The sequence below is a fragment of the Eschrichtius robustus genome, chromosome 7 (genome assembly GCF_028021215.1).
Source record: "Eschrichtius robustus isolate mEscRob2 chromosome 7, mEscRob2.pri, whole genome shotgun sequence".
Taxonomy (NCBI): Eukaryota; Metazoa; Chordata; class Mammalia; order Artiodactyla; family Eschrichtiidae; genus Eschrichtius; species Eschrichtius robustus.
Window position 1 is genome coordinate 4,024,338 of NC_090830.1, and position 26,334 is coordinate 4,050,671.

General features: G+C 38.6%; 1 protein-coding gene across 3 annotated transcripts in view; it reads left to right on the top strand.

Moving 5' to 3' along the window:
• The window catches only part of SLC16A9 (solute carrier family 16 member 9), a 65,258-nt gene that overhangs the window by 3,216 nt on the left and 35,708 nt on the right, over positions 1-26,334 (top strand). For all 3 annotated transcript variants that reach the window (XM_068547497.1, XM_068547499.1, XM_068547498.1), the window contains exon 2: positions 25,809-26,041. In XM_068547497.1, coding sequence (XP_068403598.1) covers positions 25,846-26,041 — 196 coding nt within the window. In that variant the 5' untranslated portion in view covers positions 25,809-25,845. The remainder of the gene's footprint in view (positions 1-25,808; positions 26,042-26,334) is intronic.

A 26,334-nucleotide genomic window follows, 5' to 3' on the forward strand; every position in this document is an offset into this window, starting at 1 on the left:
GTTTAATTAACATGTATCACCACACATAGTTACAGTTTTTTCGTGTGTGTGATGAGAACTTTTAAGATCTACTCTCTTGGCAACTTTCAAGTATTTAATACAGTGTGTTAACTATAGTCACCATTATCCATTACATTAGCCATCATTCTGATTAATTTTACTTTACAGATTCAGTGATGGCACGTATTTCAATGTTTTAACACATCTTCAAACTATTACGTGATCTTGTACTTTTATGCCCCACTCAAAAGAAACTCTTAAGCTCTTTGAGAAGAGATGGCATATGAGATGAGAAAAACATTGGTGAGTGTAGCAGCCTTAAATACAACGACCAGACCTGCCAGATTCCCTGGAAGAGTGTCAGTCTCATATATTCTTTTCACTATTCCCAGCAGATCCCCCCCAAACGCACCAGATCTTTTTGTGTTTCAGCCTCCCATATATAATACCATGTGTCTTGATTTTTTTTACTCTGAAAGTGATATAGCACATCTACTCGTTTGTACACGACATGCTAAAGTGTATATTCAGACGACAGATTGGATTCTATATAATCACGTGCAAGTTATGCAAAACACATACTAAGCAAAAGGACACACCAGTGTAGATAGCATCATCAGAGATTTCTTCACCAGAACTTCACCACTACTACTTGGACCGAGCTTTGTGGGATGTGGGTTGTGTGGAATCAAGATAAGCTGAAACAAGAGCCTGGCAGCATAGCATGATATGAGTGTGGGATAAAGGGAAATGATGGTACCAACTTGCATCTGAGTGTCTGGCCCTCATTTTGCCTATAATGACTCTGTTAAATTTCTAGATCTTTTCATCTTTTCTCAGACTCTGAATGATTTACGAATTCCACTGTTTTCTCTTCTGAACCTGAGAGCAGGATTGGAAATAGGTGGCCATTCGCTGGATGGGTCAGTAAGGGCTCTTGAGACTGATCTCTCCCCTAATAAGACATCTCTAAACCTCAGGCTGCTTGTACAGAGGAGGAAATTGAGTTCTTAAGATCGAGGATAGCATGTTCACAAGGTTCACCCAGGGCAGACGGGCATCATAGAGGAGCAAAGCAGACCGGCATGGGAGGTAGGGAGAGCACAGGTGAGACTTTCAACACAAGTCAACCTACGTCCTGTGTCAGGGAGTGGAAAGAACTGGAGAGAACATGCCCATTCAACGAGGGCCAGAGCTACTCAGTTCCAGCCAATTGTTACATAAGAACAAGGGCCCAGTGTTGCCAGATCTTCTGAGTTTTCAAGAGAATCCGGGAATTCAGATTTTGATGTGCAAACATTGGCAATTCATTCAAAATGGCTAAAAATAAAAAATAAAATAAAATAAGATAGAATAAAATAAATAGAATAGAATAGAATAGAATAAAATAAAATAAAATATTGGGCAGGCCAAACAAAACACCTCTAGAGATCTAGAGATCAGATTTGGCCCGTATGCTGTCAATTTGCTAGATGATTTCCAGGCTTCCTTCTGGCTTCAGAGTTCCATGATCCTACACGCAAGTCCATGAGATCTCTAACCCATTTCTCCTTTGCTGAAACATGTTCCAGTACGCACCATATCTAAAGTATGATAGCTTTGGAAGAGCTCTTTGGCAAATGCTGGAGTATGATAGATTTACAAGGCCTTTAAGGTCAAAGAATGCCCTTTTTCGATGGCCATGCTGTTGACATAATTCAGAGGCCCCAGCAGTTAATTGCTTGTGTTAATTATCCCTTTCAGGGACAATTAGTGCGGTTTAATTCTAGGACTCAGCGCTGTTCTCTAAATATTTTCCTTCCTGCTCTTCCTTCTCACCCCAATGTGAGATAATAATCAGCTGGAAAATCGATCCTGGTTTCCACTTGGACAAGGTGTATTTATAGGCTTGTCTTATGGTGTTTAGACAAAGAAATCTTCATTATCTTTACCCTGGCAAGATTTCACCATGTAGTCTGTCAATTTTCTTAAAAGAGAGCTACCTGGGGATGTCCTTGAATGGCAACAAGGTGAATAAGTTAAGGGTTTGACTTTTGTGAGATGTGTTAATACGGAAGTTTAGTTTGGGTTTTTTTTTTTTTCATTCCCTCTTTTTTTTTTTTTGGCCAAGCCACGCAGCCTGCAGGATCCTAGTTCTCCAACCAGGGATCAAACCTGGGCCCTCAAGAGTGAAACTCAGAGTCCCAATCACTGCACTGCCAGGGAATTCCCTTTTTAAAAAATTTTTATTGGAGTATAGTTGATTTACAATGTTGTGTTAGTTTCAGGTATACAGCAAAGTGAATCACTTATTACATATACAATATATCCCCTAGGGTCTTTTCTTTTTTTAAAGCGTATTTATATGGATCCAAAAAAATAAAATGAGAACAAAACTAGTGGACTTGCATGTGATTGCAACCCCAAATTCTTTTTAATAACTCTGGTTCCTAGGAAAACTATGCAGTTAAATTCTTTAATATAATATTTTTAAAGCTGAGTTTCTTGGATGTGATGTGTTCTTTGCTTTATGCCAAGGAGCTGTTTTACAAACAGGTGGGCCTGACTCTACCTGAAAAGTTCAGAGCAGACATTGACATTGGGAAGGAAGCATCTGAGTAAATAAAAGAAGCATGGCATGTTCAGAGAAACCACATACCTTACTGTGACTGAGCTGAGTGAGAGAGGACCGACAGAAGGCTCTCAATGACAGTCCTGAGCCACCGTTTGGCCTTGTCCTGGCTCCAGTGATGAGTCAACCCTCCCTTGCACTTCCAAGAGTGTGTCAACCAACTCTGGATGTTTAACATTTAATCTGAACCTAGAGACTGTCATACAGAGTGAAGTAAGTCAGAAAGAGAAAAACAAATATCGTATAATATTGCTTATATGTGGAATCTAGAAAAGTGGTACAGACGAACTTATCTACAAAGCAGAAACAGAGACACAGATGTAGAGAACAAACTTATGGATACCGAGGAGGGAAGGGGGGTGGGATGAATTGGGAGATTGGGATTGACATGTGTACACTACTGTGTGTGAAATAGATAACTAATGAGAACCCTGTAGAGCACAGGGAACTCTACGCAATGCTCTGTGGTGACCTAAATGGGAAGGAAATCTAAAAAAAGAGGGGATATATGTATATAGCTGACTCACTTTGCTGTACAGCAGAAACTAACACAACATTGTGAAGCAACTGTAGTCCAATAAAAATGAATAAAAAAACCCCAAACCTGAAAGAATCGGGTAATTATCTGATCATTGAAGACATACCACCTGATATTATATTGGTAAAAACTTTGAATTAAAAAACTCAACTTTATGTTTACCCGTGTATTTAGCTAGCCTTTCAGATTCAACGATGGAAGCAGGCTTTAAGCTCCAAGGAAGCAGAGACCACATCACCTTCACTCCACAATACCTTCTAAATGCATTCAATTCATTTTCTTCTAAATACAGAAATGCCTTCCAAATGTACTCAATTCTTTTTGTTGAATGAAAGCTGTTTGATGAATCATTTTGATATACAGGAGATTTAGGTCAGTAGGTTTTCTACACATTCATTCATTTATTCATTCTATAAAGAATTGTTGAGCTTTCACTGTATGCCAAGCACAGTTCTCAGTGCTAGGGACTTAGTGCTAGGGCTTGTGGGCTACATACCTTAACAAATAATAACATGTTGTGATAAAAGTAGTAAGAGCAAAGATTGCCCAAAGTATTGTGAGACCTTCGAGGAGGAATGACTGACTGTTGGAGGGTCTGGATGGCATCAAGTAGGAGGAGACATTTAGGCTAAGTCTTGAAGGAAGAGTAGGAGTGTGCCAGTAGGCGAGCTGGAGAAAGGATTACAGCCCTCCAGCAGCTGGTCGGGACCGGAGAGTCAAAGGCACACAGGAGGGAAGGAGCCCAGCTTAAGGGCTGAATTGTGACAGTGGCTTGGGAAGCACAGGTTTTGGGACATCCTGCAAGGGTGGTTAGGACTGAATCGTTGCAAGTCTTTAGAGGAAAACGGAAAGAATTAGGTAGCTAGCTGGGTATTGAAAGATCTAAATACCTAATATCATATGAACAAAACATGGATTTGTAAAATCATTTTTATTTATAATTTTTGAATCACATTATTCATTTATGGCAGGCCAGAAGCTCCAAGAGGGCAGGAATAATCATCTTTGGTTGTCTTTTGCACTTAGAAATTAAACAAAAACCACAGTAAGGATAGTTTTCTTGTCTGGATGCGCGCAAGCCAGAAAATATTGAGTTGAGGAACGATTGGGAAGTGAGAAATTGGAGCGGGGGGTACTCTTTCAAGTTTTTGTAAGCAAACCTTTAAAAGATGCCACAACAGTAACAATACCTATAAACATTTACTCTGTGTCAAGTGCCACACCTAGTGCTTCATAGAGCTTATTTCCTATATTCCTCATAAAAATCCTAAGAGGAAGGGGTTCTTCCTATTCGATTCTCATTTTAATAGATGAAGAAACTGAGAAGGTTTTTAACTTGCTGAAAGTCACATGACTAATAGTCTGCTATTGATTGTGGTCTAACCTCAACTAGGAACTCAGGAAAAATGACTCCAGGGTCCGTATTCTAGGCGAGGGGCTTTCAGTGTTTTTGACTGTGATGTGTTTTACAGCCCAGCCCTGCCTGCCTACACAGGCACGCGTAGAAACACTGAAGCCAAGTCTCAAAGTAGTGCTTAACCCTTACCGTGATGCAGGAGGTGCTCTTGTATTTTCTACTTTGATCGATTTCATTTGAGTCTGAATTTCAGTTTTAAACGGTGCTGTTCACAATCCACGATTGATTTGAGGACCCACGATGCATTACAGAGTTTGGACAACACTCCTCTAGCCCTCTACTTTGCACTGCTTCCCGAACTATAGCTTAATACCCTTTACTGTTAAATTCAGCAAACATTTATTCAGTGCCTACTACATGCAGGAATGTGGAAAGAACATAAAGACTATAAGGTATGGCCTGACCCTGAGGAATTTTCAGTATAGTGAAGAGAAAGACAAGTAATGGCTAATAATAATGCAGGCCAGGAAAGAAAAGAAAAAAGAAAAAAAGAAAAGAGAGGCACAAGCCACGTGTAGTGGGAACATAGAAGAAGGAGTGATGAATACTGGCTCTCAGTGTATATACTGATTTAACTAGTAGTGTTTAGTGGTTTGTGTGTGTGTGTGTGTGTGTCTGCTACAAGAACATTAAAAGACTTTTCTCAATAAATAGAAATGTCTTTGGTAAAGACTTTTGGGACTTAGGGCCAAAGAAGATCTGAAGGCTACAATATTCTGTGTATTATTCTCAAAGGTGCTTGAAGTGGTCAAGTTATCATTATTATTATTTAGACATTAGTTTGTCCAGTATAAGCCCTTGAAGGATGTTAGCATGTTCAGTTATGTTAAAGAGTATCCATTAAAAAAAGGTTTCCAGTCAAATTCCCAAAGTAAAAGAATGCAAACCTACGGACCAGTTATGAACCTGCATTAGGTAATAAATGCTAGGGTTAAATGGAGAGAGCCTTAAGTAGAGTCTAGCAAAAATCCTGTGGTTATACTGGAGGTAGAAGGAGGGTTATTAATATCTTCCTAATATATCTTATGTAGATTAAAAAGATAACATTTGAAAATCCTGGCACTGTGTCTGATGCATAGAAAGTGTTAATAGAAAATGGTAATTAAAAGTTATTCCTTGATATGGCTAAGTAAGAGTACATTTAATCCTTGGAAATTTTCTTAGTTCCACTGTTTAGAGAATTCCTAAGAAAGGATAGTATGATACCATTGGGATTTCAGGATATTTGAAATCTTTTTCCAAGCCATGTTTGATGTGGGTAAAAAAAAAAACTATCAATTTAAATAACGAAAAGCAGTCAGGTCTTTCATTTTAGGCTTGTCCACCAAGAGGAGCAATTATGTAAGCTAGTGCGGTGGTCCACTCCTTTCGATCAGGAGCTTGACATGGAGATCACCTGGAGCCCTTTAGCAACCTGGCCTCAACCCCAGAGATCCTGTTTTCATGGGTCAAGAGAAGGCTCCGACATTGGTCATTTTTAAGCCCTCAAGGTGATTCCACGGTGCAGCCAGGTTTGAAATCCCCTGCAAAGTATATGTTTTGATGATTAGAAACATGCTCCTGTGGAGATGCAACCTTAAAATGGGGTCCCGTGTTTGCTTTTTTGATGCCCATAGAGTCACCATTTTTTCTTGAGAACTAGTTTAGAACACAAGATCTTAGGTATCTTTTTTTTTTTTTTTTTTGGCCATGCCGTGCCGCTTGTGGAATCTCAGCTCCCCTACCAGGGATCGCACCCCAGCCCATGGCAACGAAAGCACAGAGTCTTAACCGCTGGACCGCCAGGGAATTCCCAGAAACTGTAACTATTGATATAACAGAAAAGTGGAATTCTAACCATCCTTTGGGACCACACAATACCATTACTAAAAGATCCCAGCTTCTCTCCCACTATGTTCCCCTAACTTGAGATGTTTTGCTGATTTGACCACATTGATAGGTGACATCGTAGTCATGTTGACAGCTTTATTATAATTATCGTCATCACCATTAACAATATCATCATCCTTAGAGTCTTCTCAAAGTTTCCCCTCCCGCCCTCAGGCCTGCTCGGCTGGGGACTGCAGAGGCTGGCCGGGGCGTGTGGCTTGGACCCAGAGCAGTGGGGCGACCGTCTCAGCACAGGCTGCCTGCAGATTCTTGAAGCTGCTCTTCCCGGGGCTTTTCTTGGGCTGCTGGGCAGCAGCCGGATGGCATTATGGGAGGTTGCGTGATGCTCTAGAAGCAGTGCACCCAGGCTCGGCCATTTGGGACAATGGGAGGAGACAGGAAAAGGCTTCTTTCTCCCCTGGCTGGCAGTGGTGTTCATGTTCGCGCTCTTTGGAGCTGCAAGGGTGAAACTGCTCATCCTCTTGCCAGAAACCGGCTAACAGATTTTGAGGACTTGCCACATCAAAGGGTGGGGTTAATAGCATTGCCACCACCACTGGGGACAGAACGAAATGTCACAAGTGAAGAGGGAGCAGGCAACTGTCCATTCCTTTTTTTTGCCTCTGCACTCCAGGGTGCTTAGAAAAATAAAAGTCATGCTCTCCTGAGACAGTCCAATTATTCTGCTCTTTTGTTTTGTAAACTTTTGATTCTTTGGAGAGAGATGCTTACCTTCCTGTAAGCTTTCAGTTCACTTAGGTGTGTTAGCATGGTGGAGGTATTTTATTTTTGTTTTTTTTTACTTGTTTGATATACTGTCTTATACCACTTTCTCCTGTTTTCATTAAAAAAAAACAGATAAATGGATGTAATCATCTTCTAATTTTTGTATCATGATCTCCTTCTGCATTGATCCCCTCCTGCATTTTTCCCATTTTATAGAAAAGCAGGATATTAACTTTCACCATGGTCATCCCTCCTATAAGAGTTTTTGCTTTTGCTTCTATTTGAAACCTAGAAGTGATGATCAGTAGAGAGGGTGGCGGGTAAGTAAGCTTTGTCCTTGACAGTATAGATGACAGGGTAGAGCGAAAAGGACAGCCAAGTGCTGGGTGCTGCGTTGGAGTGGATGGGCCCCAGGCAGAGAGTTCCCACTTGGTCCATTCGCTCCCTGCCGCCAGCTGCTTTTTATCTTCTTCCCTCCCTCACCTGTGTCCTTCCCCCACTGGGATGAATATGGCACAGTTGGTCAGAAGGTGCTCTATCCTATAGGGCAGTGATTCTCACCGCAGCTGCACATTAGACTGGCAGGAAGGGTTAGGCTTCACCCCGGAGCACGCTGGTGGTAGGACCTGGCATCAGGGATGTTTAAAAGCTTCCTAGATGATTCTAGTGCCCACCGTGGTTGGGCGACAGTTTTCGGAGTGTATCTATGGATGACCTGGGTCAGAATCATACGGTGATTTTCTTTTTTTTTTTTCTTTCGGCCGCGCCGCTCGGCCTTTGGGATCTTAGTTCCCTGAGCAGGGATCGAACGTGGGGCCACAGCAGTGAAAGCGCCGAGTCTTAACCACTGGATCGCCAGGGAATTCCCCATAGGGTGACTTTTTAAAAATGCAAATTCTGGGATTCCTAAACTTGAAACCAAAATCCTAGTAGTAAACACCAGTTTGGAATCATTCCAAATTACGGTCTGCCAATATCCAGATCTTGGTTTAAATGTTCTAAGTATTAAGAAATAACTAAAGATCAAAAAGTCTTAGAAGCCCTAGATTGATAAATGATTCAGTAACTAGTTGCTGTCGAGCTCTGGTGTAAGTAACCAGGAGCTACTTCTTAGAAAATAGCTATCAGGTCCCTAGAAATCCCTTATAGTTACAAAATCAGAGGTAATGTTTAATAAAGTGCTATGTGCTAGGCACTGAGCTTTGCACTTTATTTTTTTAATTTTTAAAAAATTTTTATTGGAGTATAGTTGATTTATAGTGTTGTGTTAGTTTCTGTTGTACAGCAAAGTGAATCAGTTATACATATACATATATCCACTCTTTTTTAGATTCTTTTCCCATATAGGCCATTGTAGAGTATTGAGTAGAGTTCCCTGTGCTATACAGTAGGTCCTTATTAGTTATCTATTTTATATATAGTAGTGTGTGTATGTCAATCCCAATCTCCCAATTTATCCCTCCCCCCTCCCTTACCCCTTGGGAACCATAAGTTTGTTTTCTACATCTGTGACTCTATTTCTGTTTTGTAGATAAGTTCATTTGTACCCTTTTTTAAGATTCCACATATAAGCAAGCTTTGCACTTTAAACTCACTACTATCCGATTTTACAGATGGGAAGCCTGAGGCACAGAAACATTAAGTAGTTGGCTCAAAAACACATGGTAAATAGTGTAGACTGGATCAGAACCCAGATATACATGTAATAACAAAGCTCATGATCTTAACCATTACTCAGTTCCTACCTCTGTGGAACCAGATACTAGAAAAACTTCTCTTCCTCTTTACCCTGTCTTTCTTTACGGTGAAACTAAGAGGAATAAAGGGAAGCTATCAAGCAATTTAAACTATTGTTAATTTGCTCCATATCATTTTCTTTCCTTCTTTCTTTCTGCGTTGCTGCGCGCGGGCTTTCTCTAGTTGGGGTGAGCGGGCCTACTCTTCGTTGCGGTGCGCGGGCTTCTCATTGCGGTGGCTTCTCTTGTTGCAGAGCACGGGCTCTAGGTGCACGGGCTTCAGTAGTTGTGGCTGTGGGCTCTAGAGCGCAGGCTCAGTAGTTGTGGCACACGGGTTTAGTTGCTCCGCCGCATGTGGGATATTCCCGGACAAGGGCTCGAACCCACGTCTCCTGCATTGGCAGGCAGATTCTTAACCACTGCGCCACCAGGGAAGTCCTCCATATCACTTTCTATACGTCCTTCTATATGTACACAAAGCAGCCAAAGATCCCTGACATTTTCTTCAGAAACCTGGAATTTATGTTTTATTTTCATTGCTTAGTTTCTTTTATGATGTGTAGTCGTTCCTGCACTTAAACAGAAGCTCTGTTACTGCTTTCTTTGAGGAGCTACAATACAACAGAATAAGCAAAACGTAATCTGATTTTATTGCCCTTATTTAAACCTGTTTCTGGGTTAGAAATCTGGGTGTGATTATGAGCTAACTTGATGCTCTGACTTGGGAGGTGACCGTGTCTGCATTACTTAAGTTACATGAAAGAATCATGAACTGGAGGTGTCATTAAAGAAACTGTCAGGCCAAAAAGAAAAAAAAACCTGGGTGTGTGTGTTGGGAGGTGTGTGGGCATGGGTTGGGAGGAGCACCATTGGCCTGGGGGAGGGGTCTTACATTTATGAAAGGCCTCAAACAGATATTGTTGATTTTATCTCCAGATCAGGCCATATATACGGTCACTGGAACTGTGTGTGTGTTTATAGCATTAATTATTTTTCTTTATAAAATCAGCTTCATTGAGGTGTAATTTACATACAATAAAATCCAATAGTTATGTGTACAATATGATGAATTTTGACAAACGTATTCCGTTGGGGTTTGCATTAATTTTTAAATGACAGCTTTATTTAAATATAATTCACAAACCTTATAATTCATCTATTTAAAGTGTACAATCTGACGATTTTTAGTATATTCACAGACCTGTGCAGCCATCACCATCATCAATTCTAAAACATTTTCATCATCCCCAAAAGAAACCTCATACCGCTCAGCATTCACTTCTCATTTTCTCCCAACCCTCCTAGCCCTAGGCAACTGCTATTCTACTTTCTGTTTCTGTAGACTTGCCTATTCTGGAAGTTTCATATAAATGGGAACCATACAATATGTAGTCTTCTGTGATTGGCTGCTTTCACTTAGCATAGTGTTTTTAAGGTTCATCCATGTTGTAGCATGTGTCAGTACTTCATTCCTTTTTATTGCTGAACAGTATTCCATTGTGTACAGAAACAGACTCACAGACATAGAGAACAGACTTGTGGTTGCCAAGGGGGAGGGGAGGTGGGGGAGGGATGGAGTGGGAGTTTGGGATTAGCAGATGCCAACTATTACATATAGACTGGATAAACAACAAGGTCCTATTTTATAGCACAGGGAACTATATTCAATATCCTATAATAAACCATAATGGAAAAGAGTATAAAAAAGAATAAAAGAGTATAAAAAAGAATATCTATCTATCTATCTATCTATCTATCTATCTATCTATCTATCTATCTGAATCACTTTGCTGTGTACCAGAAACTAACACAACATTGTAAATCAACTTTACTTCAATAAAATAAATTTTAAAAAATTAAAAAATACAAAAAATAAAACTACCTACCACCTCAGTTAACTTGGAGACCAAAAGGTAAATACAGTTTATAATAAAGGAAAAAAATATTCCATTGTGTAGATATACCACATTTTATTTATCCATTTATCAGTTGTTGGATACTTGGGTTGTTTCCACTTTTTTGGCTGATAGCATTAATTTTTTTTTTTTTTTTTTTTTGGCCACACCTCTTAGCATGCGGGATCTTAATTCTCTGACCGGGAATCAAACCTGTGCCCCTGCAGTGGAAGCATGGAGTCTTAACCACTGGACCATCAGGGAAGTCCCTGATAGCATTAATTTTTAAATTAAATTAAACAGATATCTTGATTTTTATATCCTCATTTAGGCTTTTTTTCCCCTACACTATTTAATATGCCAGGAGTCTGAAGTGGCTTAGTCCTTTCTTGACTTCTGAGACAATCTGATTAGGTCACCACAGTGGGATTTACAGTTGTACTAAAATTATTTTTTGGAGTTCATTCTCTTTTATAGCTATTTAATATTGTAGAAAATGCTTATAGGATTGTAGATATAGAAATATATATGTGCATGTGTATATATAAAATAAGGATGGCAATATGATTTTACAAAGAGTTTTAATAGTTAATTTAGAAGGACAACAGGGTGGGTTCTCTTTCTTTTCCTGTAAAAAATAATATTGGGGACTTTCCTGGTGGTCCAGTGGTAAAGAATCCACCTTCCAATGCAGGGGACACAGGTTCGATCCCTGGTCGGGGAACTAAGATCCCACATGCTGCCGGGCAGCTAAGCCCGCGTGCCGCAACTACTGAGCCCATGCGCTCTGGAGCCTGTGCACCACAACTAGAGAGAAGCCCGTGTGCCGCAACAAAGAGCCCACGTGCCCCAATGAAAGATCCCACATGCCGCAAGAAAGATCCCTAGTGTCGCAACTAAGACCTGACACGGCCAAAAATAAATAAATAAATAAAATAATAAAAAAATAATATTGATATATAACTAAAATTGTTTTACTTTAGAGGAGAAATCATAAACTGCACTGATTATGAAATGTCATTGGACAGTGACAAAATTGATCCAGTGACCATAACTTTTGAAGGACTAATGTGCTCATGTGACTTTGTTCACTAATATATGAATCAACAAATAGATTCACTTGAAAGTTTACGTTTTTGACCCAGAGGGAATTTATATATTATTTTAAAGCTTTATATTACTCATAAATTATCAAAAATCAGTCATAAGAGTGTTGACACTTTTGCTACTGATAACTGCAGATGCTGCACTTTTCATCCCTCAGACACATGGTAGAATGGAAGTGCTTAAGAAATAGGAAAGTGAAAGTAGAAGTGGAATAATAGCTGTGATAAAAAGAGGACTCAAGAACTAGGAACAGGCATCATTACTTATACATCTTTTTTTTGGTAATAAGTCTTTTTTTTTTTTGAAGTATAGTTGGTTTACAATGTTGTGTTAGTTTCTGGTGTACAACGAAGTGATTCAGTTATATATATATTCTTTTTCAGATTCTTTTCCCTTATAGGTTATTACAAGATATTGAGAATAGTTCCCTGTGCTATACAGTAGGTCCTCGTTGTTTACCTATTTTATATATAGTAGTGTGTATATGTTATTACCAAACTCCTAATTTACCCCTCCCCCTCCTTTCCCCTTTGGTAACCATAAGTTTGTTTTCTATATCTCTAGGTCTATTTCTGTTTTGCATATAAGTTCATTTGTATCACTTCTTTTTTTTAGATTCCACATATAAGTGATATATGATATACCTCTTAACTACCTTGCTTATACTGTCTCCCAGTAAATGAAATTTAATTAATTTATGTTCAACTATGAGCTTTAGTATGTATTAGTGTATGTTTGTTTATATTTTAATAGAATTCACAAAGAATTATTTGCTTACCTTCATTTTTATTACTACACCCAAAGAATGATTTGTTTACCTACATTTTTGTTAGAATTCCCAAATAATTGTTTCTCTCAATTCCCAGAATACCTTTTTCCCAAACTGTGGTGGTGGAGAATAAATGATGCATGGCTGGATGGGCAAAAGGCACAATAGGGGAAGAGGGGTACTAACACTAGAACAGTTCTGGCCGAGCAGGTCTGCTCTTTAGTTTGAGCAGAAACTTGTTACCTGTACTGGAGTCAGAACTGAAACATAATTTCTAGGCACTTTTGTGTTTTTTTTTAAAAAAAAATTTTAATATTTAAAAAATATTTTAAATATTTATTTATTTATTTGGTCGCACTGGGTCTTCATTGTGTCATGCGGGATCTTTAGTTGCGGCATGCAGGATCTAGTTCCTTGACCAGGGATCGAACCCGGGCCCCCTGCATCGGGAGTGCAGAGTGTTAACCACTGGACCGCCAGGGAAGCCCCTCTAGGAGCTTTTGAATGTGTTTTCTTTTGACAGCTTTATCGAGATAAAATTCACATATGATAAAATGCCCCCACTTACTGTGTGGTGTTGAGTGGATTTTATTCAAGAGTTGTGCACACTGTACCACAATCTACTTTTAAAACATTTAAAAATCATTGTAAAACCTTTTTATCACCCCAAAGAAACCTTGTCCCTCTAACAGTCATTCCCCATGCCCACTCCTCAAACTGTTCTCCAAAGTGGAGGCAGCCTTGTCATCCCCACCAGCAGCATGGAAACGTTTCTATTCTCCACCTCCTGGCCGATGGTCTAGAGCTTCCCACATAATAAAAGTGGCATTAATGTAACTGAAGGAAGGTCATGAAACCCAGGATGATTCAGACTTTTGGCTCTCCTCACAGATGCCTAGATCAAGACAAAATCAACTCGGAAATCAACTATTTTTTCCCAGGATGTAGTCCATGATCCTAGGCTCTCAATTAAAGTGACAATTCAGCGCCAGATAATTTGGTAGTGTCTGAGATTCAAATCAAAATTTGCTGTTTTTACCTACTTCTGTAATTCAAGTAGAAAATATATCTGGGACTCTTTAATGAGATATTTAAAGGTAACATTCAAAAAAGAAGTTATTAGAGAAAAATAATTATGGGGGGAACAAAGGCAAGAGGCAGCTATTAACTGAAAATAAGATCAAACAGTTGTAAATCACTCTGTATTTGGCAAAAGATAGTACAGAACATTTGCATACATTTCAGGGACAGGAAGCTTCTGTGTCAACATTAAATGTTCATAAATGTCAAATACGCAATTCTGACATCCTATATCTGGGAGAATAGAAATTTTCAGCCAGCGTAGAGTTAAGGAAATAACAAAGACTTGGCATCATTTGAACAGAACTGAATGCCCTACTAGACATTGGAGCTTAAAAGTTTACCATGAGTGAAAAGTAGACTTTCAACAGTCCTTTTCATTTTCCGAAGGAAATGTCTTGGAATTTACCTAACTCTTCTTTCCCTTTAACAAAACAAATTCTAGCTTTAAGAGACATGCTATCCTTTATACTAATGATAATAGAACTTTGTTGAATAATGATATTTTATTATGGTTTGTTTTACTTCATGTTCTCCTTTCTTGTCCAAGGGAGGTTTATAATATGTGGAATATATTTAATTTTTTTAAAAAAGATCAACATTTTTTTTACTTCATTAGGGATTTTATTTTTAAAAAAATTTTAAATTTTTATACAGTTTTTAAAGGTTACTTTCCATTTACAGTTATTACAAAATATTGGCTGTATTAGCCCTGTTCTGCAGTACATTGTTGAGCCTATCTTACACCCAGTAGTTTGTACCTCCCACTCCCCTACCCCTATATTGCTCCCCCCTCGCCACTGGTAACCACTAGTTTGTTCTCTGTATCTGTGAGTGTGCTTCTTTTTTGTTGTATTCACTAGTTATACTTTTTAGAGTCCACAAATAAGTGATACCATACAGTATTTGTCTTTTTCTGTCTGACTCATTTCTCTTAGCCTAATGCCCTCCAAGTCTATTCATGTTGCTGCAAACGGCAAAATTTCATTCTTTTTTATGGCTGAATAGTATTCCATTGTATACACATATCACACCTCCTTTATTCATTCATCTGTTGATGGACCCTTAATTAGGTAGCTTTCCTACCTTGGCAATTATAAATAATGCTGCTATGAACATTGGGGTGCATGTATCTTTTCCATTAGTGTTTTCGTTTTGGGGGGGTATATACCCAAGATTGGAACTGCTGGGTCATATGGTAGTTTTATTTTTAGTTCTTTGAGAAACATCCATACTGTTTTCCACAGTGGCTGCACCAACTTACATTTCCACCAACAGTGTACGACGGTTCCCTTTTCTCCACATCCTCGCCAACATTGTTATTTATGTTCTTTTTGATGATAGCCATTCTGAAAGGTGTGAGGTGATATCTCATTGTGGTTTTGATCTGCATTTCCTTGATATTAGCGATGTTGAGCACCTTTTCATATGCTTGTTGGCCATCTGTATTTCCTCTTTGGAAAAATGTCTATTCAGTTCTTCTGCCCATTTTTATATCAGGTTGTTTTGTATTTTTGGTGTTGAGTTGTATGAGCTGTTTATATATGTTGGATAGTAATCCCTTGTCAGTCATATCATTTGCAAATATCTTCTCCCATTCAGTAGGTCGTCTTTTCATTTTGTTTATGGTTTCCTTTGCTCTGCAAAAGCTTTTATTTATTTTTTTAAATAAATTTATTTATTTTATTTATTTATTTTTGGCTGCGTTGGGTCTTTGTTGCTGCACGCGGGCTTTCTCTGGTTGCAGTGAGTGGGGGCTGCTCTTTGTTGTGGTGCGCAGGCTTCTCGTGGTGGCTTCTCTTGTTGTGGAGCACAGGCTCTAGGCACATGGGCTTCAGTAGTTGTGGCTCACGGGCTCTAGAGCACAGGCTCAGTAGTTGTGGCATATGCGCTTCATTGCTCCGCGGCATGTGGGATCTTCCCGGTCCAGGGCTCGGACCCGTGTCCCCTGCATTGGCAGGCGGATTCTTAACCACTGTGCCAGCAGGAGAGCCCTTGCTGTGCAAAAGCTTTTAAATTTAATTAGGTTCCATTTGTTTAGTTTTGCTTTTATTTCCTTGACTTTAGGAAACGGATCCAAAAAATATTGCTGCAATGTATGTCAAAGAGTATTCTGCCTTTGTTTTCCTCTAGGAGTTTTATAGTATCCAGTCTTAGCTTTAGGCCTTTAATCCATTTTGAGTTTATTTTTGTATATGGTGTTAGAGAATGTCCTAATTTTATTCTTTTCCATGTAGCTGTCCAGTTTTCCCAGCACTGCTTATTGAAGAAACCATCTTTTCTCCATTGTATATTTTTGCCTCCTTTGTTGTAGATTAATTGACAATAAGTATATGGGTTTATTTTTGGGCTTTCTATCCTGTTCCTTTGATCTATGTGTCTATTTTTGTGCCAGTACCATACTGTTTTGATTACTGTAGCTTTGTAGTCTGAAGTCAGGGAGTTTGATTCCTCCAGCTCTGTTCTTCTTTCTCAAGATTGTTTTTAGCTCTTTGGGGTCTTTTGTATTTTCATACAAATTTTAAAATTATTTGTTCTAGTTCTGTGAAAAATGCCATTGGTATTTTGATAGGTATTGCATTGAATCTGTAGATTGCTTTGGGTAGTATGGTCATTTTAACAATACTGACTCTTCCAATCCAAGAGCATGGTATATCTTTCCATTTATCTGTGTTGTCTTCAGTTTCTTTCATCAGCATCTTATAGTTTTCAGAGCACAGGTCTTTTACCTCCTTAGGTAGATTTATTCCTAGGTATTTTATTCTTTCTGATGCAATGATAAGTGGGATTGTTTCCTTAATTTCTCTTTCCGATATTTCTATGTTAGTGTATGGAAATGCAACAGATTTCTGTATATTAGTTTTGTATCTTGCAACTTTACTGAATTCATTGATGAGCTCTAGTAGTTTTCTAGTGGCTTCTTTAGGATCTTCTGTATATAGTATCATGCCATCTGCAAGTAGTGACAGTTTTACTTCTTCCTTTCCAATTTGGATTCTTTTTATTTCTTTTTCTTCTCTGATTGCTGTGGCTAGGACTTCCAAAACTATGCTGAATAAGAGTGGTAAGAGTGGGCATCCTTGTCTTGTTTCTGATCTTAGAGGAAATGCTTTCAGCTTTTCACCATTGAGTATGATTTTAGCTGTGGGTTTGTCATGTATGGGCTTTATTATGTTGAGGTATGTTCCCTCTGTACTTGCTTTATGGAAGGTTTTTATCATAAAATGGATGTTGAATTTTATCAAAAGCTTTTTCTGCATATACTGAGATGATCGTATTGTTTTTATTCTTGTATTTTTTAATGCGGTGTACCACTTTAATTGATTTGCAGATATTGAAAAATCTTTGCATCCCTGGGATAAATCCCACTTAATCATGGTGTATGATCCTTTTAATGTATTGTTGGATTGGGTTTGCAAGTATTTTGTTGAGGATTTTTGCATCTATGTTCATCAGTGATAGTGGCCCGTAATTTTCTGTTTTTGTGATATTTTTGTCTGGTTTTGGTATCAGGGTGATGCTGGCCTCATAGAATGAGTTCTGAAGTGTTCCTTCCTCTGCAGTTTTTTGGAATAGTTTCAGAAGGATAGGTGTTAACTCTTCTTTAAATGTTTGGTAGAATTCACCTATGAAGCCATTTGGTCTTGGACTTTGGTTTGCTGGGAGTTTTTAAATTACTGCTTCAATTTTAGTATATGTGCTGCTGAAGTGAGCACTAAATTACTGCTTCAGTTTCATTACTGGTAATTGGTCTGTTCATATTTTCTGTTTCTTCCTGGTCCAGTCTTGGGAGATTGTTACCTTTCTAAGAATTTGTTATTTCTTCTAGGTTGTCCATTTTATTGGCATAGAGTTGTTCATAGTAGTCTCTTATGATCCTTTGTATTTCTGTGGTGTTGGTTGTAACTTCTCCTTTTTGTTTCTAATTTCATTGATTTGAGCACTCGCCCTCTTTTTCTTGATGAGTCTGGCTAAAGGTTTATCAATTTTGTTTACTTAATTTTTTATTTTATTTTATTTTTTCTTGGCCATGCCATGTGGCATGCGGGATCTTAGTTCCCCATCCAGGGATTCTTTCAGTGGAAGGGTGGAATGCTAACCACTGGATCACCAGGGAATTCCCATCATTATATATATATTTGTTTTTGTTGTTTATTTTTTCAAAGAACCAGATTTTAGTATCGTTTTATGATCTTTTCTATTGTTTTTTAAATGTCTATTTCATTTGTCTCTGCTCTGATCTTTATGATTTCTTTCCTTCCACTAACTTTGGGTTTTGTTTGTTCTTATTTCTTCAGTTCCTTTAGGTATAAGATTAGGTTGTTTATTTGTAATTTTTCTTGGTTCCTGAGGTAAGCTTGTATTGCTATAAACTTCCCTCTTAAAACTGCTTTTGCTGTGTCATAGGTTTTGGATCATCGCGTTTTTGTTTTCATTTGTCTCTAGGTATTTTTAAATTTCCTCTTTGATTTCTTCAGTGATCCGTTAGCTGTTTAGTACCATGTTGTTTAGCCAACATATGTTTACGTTTTTTGCAGTTTTTTTCTTGTAGTTGATTTCTAGCCTCAAAGTGTTGTGGTTGGAAAAGATGCTTTATATGATTTCAGTTTTCATAAATTTACCAAGAATTGTTTTGTGGCCTAACATGTGATTTATCTTGGAGAATGTTCCATGTGCACTTGAAAAGAACGTATATTCTAATGCTTTCAGATGGAATGCTCTCTCTATATATGAATTAAGTCCATTTGGTCTAAAGTGTTATTTAAGGCTTGTGTTTTCTTACTGATTTTCTGTCTGGATGATCTGTCCATTGGTGTAAGTGGGGTGTTAAAATCCCCTAGTATTGTGTCATGGTTTATTTCTCCTTTTAAGTCTGTTAACATTTGCCTTATATATTGAGGTGCTCGTATGTTGGGTGCATACATATTTACCCTTTAAGACTAGCTGGTAGGCCTGGCCCAGGCTCTTATCAAATTACTGCTTTTTCCCTGGATCCCAGTGCCTGTGAGATTCTGTGTTCACCCTTTAAGGGTGAAGTCTTTATTTCTGCTAGTCCTCTGGGGCTGCCAAAATTAAACCCTGCTGGCCTTCAAAGCCAAATGCTCTGGGGGCTCATCTTCCCAGTGCAGAACCCTCAGGCTAGGGAGCCTGATGTGGGGCTCAGAACCTCACTCCTGTGGGAGAGCCTCTGCAGTATAGTCATTCTCCAGTTTGTGGGTCACCCACCTGGAGGTATGGGATTTGATTACATCACAAGTCTGCCCCTCCTACCTGTGTCATTGTGGTTCTTTCTTTACGTCTTTAGTTGTAGTGATGCTGAAAGCTCGACCTCTGTGCACCAGTGTCAGATCGAATCTCAGAGACAGGGTTTTGGGTGAAGTAGGAAAGAATCGCTTTATTGCTTTGCCAGGCAAAAGGGGACACAGTGGCGTCCCACCCTCGAAAACTGTGTGTCCCAACCCAGGGAGATTTGGTGAGGAGTTTTATAGCAATGGTTCAAGGGTGGGGTTGCTGGTAAGACTAGGATGTGTACACGGCCTGCACTCCTTTCATCTGGTCTCAGGTAATCTTTTAATGAGCTTCTCTGGTTCCTTTAATCTGGTCCCAGGTGGTCATCTCTGGAATGAAGAATGCTGACATCTTCCATTTGTTGGGGGTTTTAGTTCTATAAATCGCTCAAAGATATTGTTACGTGTATCCCTTCAGGCTGAACCAGGACCCTGCCCCAAGGCTGCACTGTTGTTTCTTGGCTGCTCCTCCTTGTCTCTGCATCCCCTCCCCCCCTCCTGATTAGCAACTGTTTGAATCTGCCCTTTGGGGCTCAGGGAAGGTCATGGAGGTCATTCCCTACAAAGAGTGGAGGACAGAAAGGGTCTGTGCCCAAGAGCCCCACAGGGTCCTGCTCGGTTTCAGTAGAAGATCTTTTCTGATAGGTTCCAATCATTTTCATCGATAGCTGTTCTGCAGATAGTTGTGATATTGGTGTGCTCATGAGAGGAGGTGAGCTCAGCGTCTTTCTACTGTGTCATCTTGGCTGCTCTCCAGAATACATTTAATTTTTAAGTTAAAGGTAAGAAATACACTTAAATTATAAGTTAAAGTTAATTTTGTGATATCCCGTCAGACTCTGTTGTGTGACAAAACTACCCCTAAATTACAGTGCTGTTCAAATTGTCTTTCAAAATGGCTTCTAATTTTGAGTTTTATAAGATGTCTTGTCATGCAGAGTCTGAATTTGTTAACACAGGTTAAAAGATTCCAAATTCTCAAAGGATGTACTAGAATATACTACAATGCATGTGTTTCCTAGAAGCATATTTTTATACAGTCATATGAATATGTTCCCAAACCTTTGAATATACTCATGGAATAAAACAACATGTTCTGGTACTTATTGATCTTGCTATTTTTTAGGGAAAAAACACACCACTTAGATAATATAAATGGGTTATTATTAGTGCCAGGGTTTATTACAAAAAGTGTAAAAAGAATCCTATCTTGGGGCTATAAACACAGGCTTCTTGAGACACTTTCCTGTTAAGTTTCAGTGGAGAGTGCCATCTTTCTAATCTAATTTTCCTCTGGGAGCCTTGTAAGGTCTGCCCTCTTCACTTTACACGAAACCTATTAAGCCTTTTCCTGATTCCACACCCATATTAATCTTGATCCTCTTGTCTGAGCCCCCCTTTCATGAGTCTCTACATTATTCTTTAGAACGAACCTGCTTTGTGAGGGCTTCCACTCCTGCTCCTGCCTTGATTGCCTTCATTCCCTCTGACTCCTAAAGGTTTACTACCTACCCACCTCTGTGGCACTTAACTATATACTCTCTTGTGAGTGTATCTTACCTTCCTAATGGGGTTATAAGCTCCTAGATGGCAAGGGCGATGCCTTATATTCCTTCTAATTTCCTTTGGTATCAAGTGCAATATAATTTAAATTGAAAGTGATCAAAAAGCTTTTTGAATGAAGATCCCATTTTTATAACACTGCATTTCTGTAAATATTAGGATAAATGGGCTTAGTGGAAATTTCAGTTAATTTAGACTTTTTATGTACAAGAATGCCAGGGAAGGCATTTTATCATATTGGATCATGGGTTGTCAAGAGGAGGATTAATAAGATGAAATTTTCAGAAAAAAAGGTATGGCATGTCTATATTTCCTATATTTTGTGGTCATAGACTGTACTCCTAAGCTTAACCTTTTGCCCAAATAGGATCAAGCAGAGTATGGATGGTTAAAATAATCAACTTGAAATTACTGCATACTCACAACATGTTTATTCTGTTGCACTTAAACAAATACCAGCTAACTTAACAAAATAATTTACTATGTTAGCTCATAGAATGAAATGGAAGGCTGGAGAAACCAGGCTTGGGTATCCCTAGGGAGCGAAGGTAGTGGGATCTGACAGAGGGTTTCTTTAATACACTACCACTGGGATCAATAAACTCCAAATATTTTTCTTTTATTAGAGGATTTCACTTGAGATTCAGGATCCTGGGAGAGAGGTCCTACTGGCCTTGCTTGGATCAGGTTCTACTCTATAGGTCAAGATCAAGGAACCTTGATTAATAGTCCCACCAACCATGTACCCATGAGGAAGATCCAAGTGCTCCAAAGGAAACTGAGTACCATTACAGCAGGGAGGAGAGGCTAGTCTATTTGTGAAATCACCTTACAAAACATAGAATATCAGAGAAATAGCAGGTGAGCGACATCTAAGGAATAGCGGAAAGTACAAGAGAAAGGTGTTGCCCTGACAGAAAACAAGAAATCACTAAATGGTATTTTTCACCATGTTCTCTTCAGGCTACAAGTATCTCAAACTATGTGACAATTAAAGGTCAGAAGCTCTTAGCCAACTCTTTATAAAAACTCGTCTTTCTAGTCTAAGTTGATATATGTGGAAGCTTTGTATTTCAAAGGTTTGCTCTCCCAAATATTTACTGTGAGAAGAATTTCTCTGGCTCCTGTCATATGTGTTGAAATGTCACCCAAAGCAAGGCAAAGCAAAACAAGGCAAGGCAAAGGTACTTGGTGTATAAAGGCATTTCTGTCTACTTCAGTTTGCAAACTGGCAAGGGAGATATTCCTCACCGTTTCACTGCCTTCCCCCTGCCCTCCAGAAAATACTGGCTTTACTTATGATTGTGGTGCTTTGCCTTTGTAAATGTGTACTTTTCCTGGAGTGCTGTAATTTGAAGATTTAAATGAAGGACAGTGTCTTATGCATTTGTTTTTATACAGCCTTTTAGTCTCATTAGGTGTTTGGCTATTGCTATCATATATTATCTAGTTTAGGAAATTAAGACTATCTTTTCTTTAAAAGGTATTCTAAACAGGAATTTCAGAGTACTACATTGTCATTAGGAGGAACAGAATTTTATTATTTACTTTTACAATAGAGTAGGTACTGGAGAGAGTAAACTTCTGATGAAGGGGCATATCTGAACACTTCAAAGGGTTTCGATATTTGGAAGTTTGGAGTATTCTGTCTGCTAACACAATCATGTGGTCTGGGAGACCGGATTTTAGACTCCACAGTTTTGTGCACAAATTGTAATATCTTTCAGTTTTCAGTTATGAAATATTGAAAGTTAATTTGTACAAAATCCTGTGGCAGGTGGTGACGTGATTTTTGCCCAGGGCTTTGAATGGCAAAATGGAGAAATTCAGTGAGGCTCAGGTAAATTGATGGGTGTAACTATGACTCTCTTAAGGTAGCCAAATGCCTCACCATCTAATTAGGGATATGCATGAATGGATGAATGATGTTCCTACTCTCTTTACCTATTATCTGGTGAAACTGCAGCCAAAGGGATGGTTTGGCAAAATCTGTGGCCAAAGAAGACTGTTGAACCTGACTGTAAACCTGGCATGGTGAAGAGAGACAGGAGGTGAAGATTAAGTGGGAGGCCCTGTTGGGGGCAGGAAGTTCAGGCCTTGGGCCTCCAAATCTGTTGCCATGTAAACTGTTTCAGAACTTACAAAGAATGAATGTTTTCAAATTCTTTTAAAATATCATTTTGATACCAAAACCTAGTCAAAATTAAAAGCAAAAAGAGACAAATCTCACTGATGAATTTAACCCTCCCCCAAATAGACTGACATAATCAAAGTAGAGCATGAACCAGGGAAGATTTAGTCTACTAATTCAAGGATGGTTCAATAGTAGAAAATACAGATTTTGTTACATTAAAAATTAAAAGGAGAAAATCATAATTATCTCCCTATGCACTGGAAATGCATTTGAGAAAAGTGTAATAAACATTCTTTATAATAATACTCAAAAGTAGAAACTTTTTTTCTTAACTTTGTGAAATATATCTATCTCAGCCTCAGAGCAGCACCATGACACTTGAAGGCTTTCCCATTGAATTTAGGAACTAGACAACGATGTGTACTCTTATTATTTAACATTATTCTAGATGCTTGTCCCACGCAAAGGCAAAAGAAGGAAGTTAGATAGATGCATAAAAATCCAAAGTTAGGGGGTAAAACTACCACTGTTTGTAGATGGTTATATAACTGTATTGTATTATAGATTGTATGTATCCAAGAGAATCATCCAAAAATCTACTTCAAACAAGAGATTTTATAGTAAGGTAGTGGAGTCCAAAATTAACATACAGATATTAATAGCTTTTACGCATACAAACGGAAGGCAAATCAAAGAAATAAGCCCAATTATAATATTAGCAAAAAGGATAAGATATATAAAAATAAAATAAAAAGAATTGTTGGGGAAAATTTTAAACACTAAGAACACAAAAGTAGACTTGAACAAATGGAAAGATATGAAATGGAAGATAGAAAGATTCAACATCATAAAAGGAGTATTTTTCCTTAAATCAATTTATAATTTAACTCAGTCCTAATGAAAACACCATCAGATTTCTTTTAGAAGCAGACAAACTGATTCTGAAGTTCATACAAAAAAGTAAACAAACAGGAGGAACCAAGAAAATATTGAAAAGGTGTGCAATGATGGAGAGAGAGGGAAGGAACTATTTCTACTGGAACTTAAAATATATTAAAAAGACTTAGGGAATTCCCTGGTGGTCCAGTGGTTAGGACTCTGCACTCTCACTGCCGAGGGTGCGGCTTCAATCTCTGCTTGGGGAGCTAGGACCCCACAAGCCTCATGGCGTGGCCAGAAAAAAAAAAAGACTTAGTAGTTAAACAAATGTGGTATGGTGAGTGAATAGACAGATCAGTGGAACAGAAAGAAAAATCCAGAAACACCCATATATTCCCAAGAATTAGATACGAATTACAAATGGCTTTTCCCCTGTGAAACGACACACATCATTCAGAGAATGCTGAGAAATGCAAACTAAAACTATAATGAAGTACTGTTTTAAAGTGAACAAATTGGCAAAAATCCAGAAGTTTCACAACACGCCCAAAGTTGCTGGGGATCATATAAATCGGTTTAATCCCTTGAAGTCAATTTGCTAATGCTAATTACAGCTACAAATGTATATTTGTAATTGACTCAGCAATTCCTGACAGGTATGTAGAAAGATAAATGTGTATGTAAGGTTATTCACTGCAGCATTGTTTTTCATTGGAAGCCATGGGGACTGGTTAAAGAATTAAGAATTACTGGAACGCAATGTAGCAGAAAGAAAGGAATGAGGAAGGTTACTATGTATGCATTGCAAGGTGTTTGTCAAGTGAAAAAAAGCAAGACACACACCAATGTATATAATATGCTATTTTTTTGTGTAAAAAATTAGAGGAAATCTGTATATGAGTTAGCTTATATACTCATAAATTAATTCTGGAAGGATATAAAAGAAACAAGAAGCGTTGGTTACTGGTGGAGAGAATGGAAGTTAGGTGGGAACTAGGTAGATGGAGACTGTGTATTTGTTGTCATTAACCATGTGAATATTTTGCCTATTCAATAAGGAAAACAAACAAACAAGTATACAGCCATATGTGTGTATTTAAGAAAGAGGACTAAGGATGCTCTCTATGTGTTGATAGGGAAGCATTCCCAAGGATGTTAAGTGAATAAAACAAGGCATGGAATAGAATGTACGATATCCACTTTTTGTTGAAAAAAGGAAATCTAAGACTATTTGCTTGGTTTTGCTTGCATACTCATAAAGAAACTCTGGAAGGATACTCGAGTGTGAACATTGTGATGTGCTGCCTCCAGACCCCCTTAGGAATGAAAGATTTCTTGCTGAAGCAGCTGAAGGGCTGCTGACAGGTGGCCTTCAGGGGACAAACCCCATGGGTAATGATTGCCTCTTTTGAAGAGAGTCACGCCCCCTTCTGGGGTGGCCTGCAGTCAGTGAATTAGCAACATGGGGGTGTGAAGGGCCAGCTTCCCACCCCCAACTCAGGGCAACTCTGAAGGGTCAGCCAGCTTTAGAAATCCCGTTCCTTAAGGTACATGGCAATTTACCTTCTCCTGCTGCTGTCTGGTCTCTTCCATAGAAAGAGAACACTTTTAGTAAACCTCCTCTTGCTAAGTAAGAGTGTTTCCTGGGGAACTCAACGTGCGACAGGAAACCAAAAACAGTGATTTCCTGTGGTCGGGTTGGGGTGGGAACCTGGTGAATAGGGGCAAGTTTGGGAAGAAGACTTTACACTCTATGCCTTTTTTAAAAAATTGAAGTATAGTTGATTTACAATGTCGTGTGAGTTTCAGGTGTACAGCACAGTGATTCCGAGTCTTTTCCCTTCTCGGTTATTACAAAAATATTGAATAGAGTTCCCTGTGCTATACAGTAGGTCCCCGTTGGTTATCTATTTTATATATGGTAGTGTGTATATGTTAATCCCAAACTCCGAATTTATCCTTTTTATGATATAAAAAACATCTTTTTGGAAACATGTGGATGTATTACTTATTCAAATCAGAAATCAAAATTTTAAAGTTAACTTGGTATATCGATGATGTTTTATCCTTTTCCTCTTATATTTTTAGAGAACTTTTTTTATGTTTCAATTTGGGAGGAGATATTTTTAATCTAAAATACCATGCCTCGCCACACTCTAAATATGCTTTTCTTTTTTTCTTTTTGTTTTTGCTTAGGACCTACAGAGAAACACCGCCTTGATCTCACATTACAATGGAATTTAAGAAGCCACCTGACGGTGGCTGGGGCTGGGTGATTGTACTGGCCTCCCTCTTTACTCAGTTTTTGTGTTACGGATCTCCGCTAGCTGTTGGAGTCTTGTACATAGAATGGCTGGACGCCTTTGGTGAAGGGAAGGGAAAAACAGCCTGGGTCGGATCCCTTGCAAGTGGAGTTGGCTTGCTTGCAAGTAAGTGGAGAAACTTGTGCTTCTCCTCACTCATTAATCATTTAATTACGTTTTCTGCATCATTCACATTGTGCAAGACATAGGAGGCTCTTTTCTTTTTTTAAAGTATAGCACCTACTTTGCTGCCTTCACTGAGATCATAAACTACTCTTTCACTGTCATAAATCTTTGTGGCAATTCAGGCATTCCATCAGAGATTCAGTTGTCCATTCGTTCATTCCTTTATATATTTATTTGCTACTGTGTGCCAGGCAGTGTGCTAGATGCTGGCTATGAAAGGATGAATGGCAAAC